At 42.6% G+C, this 4,604-nt stretch overlaps 1 protein-coding gene across 1 annotated transcript in view; it reads right to left on the bottom strand.

The window, feature by feature from the left end:
• TBC1D20 (TBC1 domain family member 20) overlaps nucleotides 1-4,426 on the bottom strand; it is a 30,932-nt gene extending 26,506 nt beyond the window's left edge. Inside the window, exon 1 of the mRNA XM_007934511.2 lies at nucleotides 4,357-4,426. Coding sequence (XP_007932702.1) covers nucleotides 4,357-4,426 — 70 coding nt within the window. The remainder of the gene's footprint in view (nucleotides 1-4,356) is intronic.
• Nucleotides 4,427-4,604: the final 178 nt, after the last annotated feature.

The following is a 4,604-nucleotide window of genomic DNA, read 5'->3' as shown; positions in this document are numbered from 1 at the left end:
GTTTTGTTAAAGCCATCCACTTGTGGTATTTCTGTTATAGCAGTAGTAGAGAACCAAGACAGCTTACAAGCAGCCACCTGAGATACAGCTGTTGGTCTCCTCCTATTTGGACCAAGTAACAGCGAAGAGAATCAGAGACTCAAGGAAAGAGTAAGTCCAAAGGACTAACAGACTACACGAATCATAGCCTCAACTAGCCTGAGACTGGAAGAACCAGACAGTGCCCAGCTACTACTACTGACTGCTTTGACTGGGATCACAACAGAAGGTCCTGGGACAGAGTGGGACAAAAAGGTAGAACAAAATTCAAATTCATAAAAAAAAAAGAATAGAGTTACTGGTCTGATAGAGACTGGTACAACCTCTAAGACTGTGGACCTCAGACACCCTTCAAACCTGGACGTGAACTGATGCTCAGAGATCACTTTTCAGCCAAATAGTAGACAGGCCTACAAAGTGAACAGTAACACCTATGAGAAATGTGCTCCTCAGAACAATCAACAGCATGAGACTAAAAAGGTAGCATTTCCCCAAAAACAAAGTTCAGAAGGCAGGAATGGGCAGTAAAGATGGGAAAATAGAGATAGAAACCCAGGTTGGAAGTGGGAAGAATGCTGATACACTGAAAGAACTGCAACTACTGTTATGAACAAAATATGTATAAATTATTGAACAGGAGACTAATATGCTCTGTAATTTTTCACCCAAACCACAATAAGAGGGTCAAATAAATAAACAAAATTCAACTGGGAAAAAACCTACCAGATATTTATAATTTTTTTTTAAATTGCCCTTGTACATCCCATACATCACAAATTAAGAAAACTTAAATTGTCATACTGAATACTGCTTGATGTAAACTGACATGCAAAAATTTTGTTAGCCTTTTGCTGAGAGTATGGCAATTTTCCCTCAATTTCTTCATACATTATATCTGCCTTTGCAAGTGAGCTACTCAGTAGGGTCACATTAAATCTGGGGAAAAGGGAAGTCATTGCTCGTATTTTAGGGAAAAGAACAGTTTGCAATCAGCTAGATTTCTATTAGGTCTTGGCAAATGATCTGCCATGTTAACTAGTTCTGAACCAAAACCACAGTTCCAATACTTACTTTTCTTTAGACACTATTTCTATTTTTAACCCTGCATTTCAAAATTTACTATCATCTCCTCATTTTGGCACTTTGTGGGCACTCAATGGAGCCCTGGTGGCATAGTGGTTGAAGTGTTCAGCTGCCAACCAAAAGGTTGATGGTTTGAACCCACCAGCAGCTCTGTGGGAGCAAGATGTGGCAGTCTGCTTCGGTAAAAATTACAACCTCAGAACCCTCATGATATAGTTCCTCTGTCCTATAGGATCACAAGGAGTTGGAATTGACTTGACAACAATGGATATGGGAATAGGTAGGCACTCAATTAACATGTGCTGGAGAGAATAAATGATTTAGCACAGCTATTGTTCCTCTGGAAAATTTTGGCTTATACTAAATGACATTACTTTCCCCATACTGTTGCTAAGAATAGAAACTCTGGTATCATAGTGCCTAAGGCATTTGACTGCTAACCAGAAGGTTGGAGGTTCTAACCCACCAGCCCCTCCATGGAAAGAAGTCAAGGCAATCTATTTCTGTAAAGATTTACTGCCTTTGAAACCCAAAGGAGGTCGTTATGAGTCAGAATTGACTCGATGGCAGTAGATATGGGTTTATAGCAGAGTTTTTAATATCATAACAATAACGGAATTAAATTACTGTCACACAGCGGACTGTGAAATTTAAAATTCTGCTATAAGTAACCTGATGAATGAAAAGTAGGTCATTCAACAAAGGAAAAATAAACCATACAGGCACTACTTTGGCCTGGTCTCAATTAAAATGATGACTTTAATAAGGAACATTGAAGAAGTTCTTAACAGTTCAGATAAAACTGGCTGAGCCCCAGTTTTTGATTCAAATTTCTCACAACTTTGGCTACACAACTGAAGTAAAGATTTCTGCCTTTTCTGAGAAGCAGGTACCTCCAAAAGCAGCTGGCTTGGGGCACTTACTACATAAGAGAAGTACCATGACCAAAGATGACCACTAGCTATACTTCCTATAAAAAGCTTTCCCATATCACAAAAATAAATAACTAAATAAAATTAGTGACTTGGATTAGTAAATGATCTACATACTTAATAACGGAATCTTACGTGAAACTACAAAATTCCATACTGATTTGGTTTAAACTTGCATATTAAGAAAGCTTTACAGTTTTAAACTGGAAATTAACTTAAACATTTATGCTTGAACTTCACATCTGTACCAGAAAGACTGTGGGAGAATAAAATCTTACCCTTATCAAGGGTAAGGTTCCTATTAAAAAAGAATAATAATAAAGTAAAACAAAACAAAGTAGTCTCTATTTCTGGAGGTTCTAATTAGTTTCTCTACCACCTATCTACCAATTTGTCCTACATGATACTGGAAGCTATGTCACCAGTATTTCAAATACCAGCGGGGTCACCCACGATGGACAGGTTTCAGTGGAGCTTCCAAACTAAGACAGACTAGGAAGAAAAGCCTGGTGATCTACTTCTGAAAATTAAGACAGTGAAAACCTATGGATCACAACAGAGTACTGTCCAACGGAGTACTGGAATATGAGTCCCTCGATTGGAAGGTACTCAAAAAACACAGTGGCTGAAACAATGGACTCTAGCAACACCAACAACCTTGAAAATGGCACAGGATCAGGCTATGTTTCATTGGTTTACACACAGGGTCGCCGTGAGTTGGAGCCAATTCAATAGCAACTAACAATAACAATCAGTTTCTACAAAATAGTGCCCAAATTATCAGACTCTGGTAGCATAGTGGCTAAGTCACTTGCCTGCTAACCAGACGGCTGGCGGTTCAAACCCACCAGCCACTCCTCGGAAGGAAGGTTGGGCAATCCTACTTCCGTAGTGATACTGCCTCGGAAACCCAAGGAGGGGTCGCTATGAGTTGGGGCCGATTCGACGGCACATAACAACAACAACAACAAAATTATCAGACATTCATTAACTACCTGAAACATAAAAATAAGCATATAGCAAGATTGCTTGACCCCAACAATGGAGAAAAATACTCTAAGTCAATCTGATCATAAATCCTACAAAGAAGTAACTTTGCTAAGCGCTGTCTACAATTAAAAAAAAAAAATTGTAAAAAAAATTCATATCTAAATTCTTTCCATTCATCCAGAGGAGCAAAACAAAAGGGACTAGAGGGCAAACAAAGTCTTGCAAGCTTGAAAGACCAGGCACAGCTGCACCAAAACGGGTCACAAGACCTGTGCCACCTAGGCCCTGACTATTAGGCTATGAGGCCAGATGTCACACAAACACCAGCAAAGGGTTATGATGCTAAAGGGCCTACGGAAGTCATATTGGGAGTCAGCTCCACTTTCATGCGATATCAGGATAGGAGAAACAAGGGGTGTGAGTCTAGATGTGAAAGCAGATGTTTCATCAAAAGCTAGTTGGTTGGTCCTATTATTGGCACTACTCATCAGAGGACCGGGAAATGGGAAGGCTACCTTATTCCTCTTCAAGGGGCAAAATATTTTAGAAGATACAGGATGAACATTCAGAATTTTAATTGTCATGCATTTATTGTATGTAAGACATTTTAAAATATATACAAAAGCATGATTTCATAAAAATTATTGCTTAGGATGAAACTAAAGTAAAAAAAAATTACTTTTCACAGAGTTAAGTAAATGTTAAAATGGGTATGAGTTTCTTTTTGGGGTGAGAAAAATGTTCTGGAATCAGAGAATGACTAGTGACGATGGTTGCACAACCCTTGTGAATGTACTAACAATCACCGAGTTGTACACTTTAATTGATACAGTATGAATTTTATAGGACACGCATTATATCTCAAGTTTTAAAAATGGGCACACAGACAGCACGTAAACCAAGAAGCCGATGGATGAATGAAGTTTGGGAAAACTGCCATACAGCGACCAAGACAGGACCAGGAGTCTGCGGACGTGTCAGAGAGACCCAGGCTAGGGGTGAGAGGCCCGATTCAGATTCTTTCCCGACAGAATGAGACAGGGTCGCAAGGCCCCTGCCCCGCCCCGCCCTCCCCACTGCCACCAAGGCTCCTCTGGCCTTTTCAGCTTTTTCCTGATCCACCAATTCCAGGCCCTCTCCCTCTCAGACGTAACCAGACCCTTCAGCCTTTAACTCTCCCGCTCTCCTGATGCCTGCTTCCTCCAGCACGCCTCAGTCCAGGGCCCATTCCTCCGACAGCCGTCCCCGGCCGCCCCTGCCCCTCAGGTCGTCCTCGCAGGCCGCTCCTTGGCGCCCCGGCCGGCTTCCGTACCTGCCTTCAGTGTGCCGCCGGCCCAGCGGCTGGAGGCGGGACCATCACCCTGAGCACTCCGGAGGGCCATGCCCCGGGGGCCCGGGCCCGGGCCCGAGCCCCGGCTGGTGACCGAGCCGTGAGGAGATGCGACGGGAACAGCGCCCACTCCCCCACAGTAGGTTTAGCTCCTTCGGCCCGCGGTGCGCAAGCGCTCAGGCGTCCTTACGCGAGCTCCGCCCCTGCACCGGCACGTGATCCTGGCCTAC

The sequence above is a fragment of the Orycteropus afer genome, unplaced genomic scaffold, assembly GCF_000298275.1.
Source record: "Orycteropus afer afer isolate SDZICR_OR568_19922 unplaced genomic scaffold, OryAfe1.0 scaffold00020, whole genome shotgun sequence".
NCBI classification, from domain to species: Eukaryota; Metazoa; Chordata; class Mammalia; order Tubulidentata; family Orycteropodidae; genus Orycteropus; species Orycteropus afer.
This window is presented reverse-complemented; position numbering and strand designations above follow the sequence as displayed.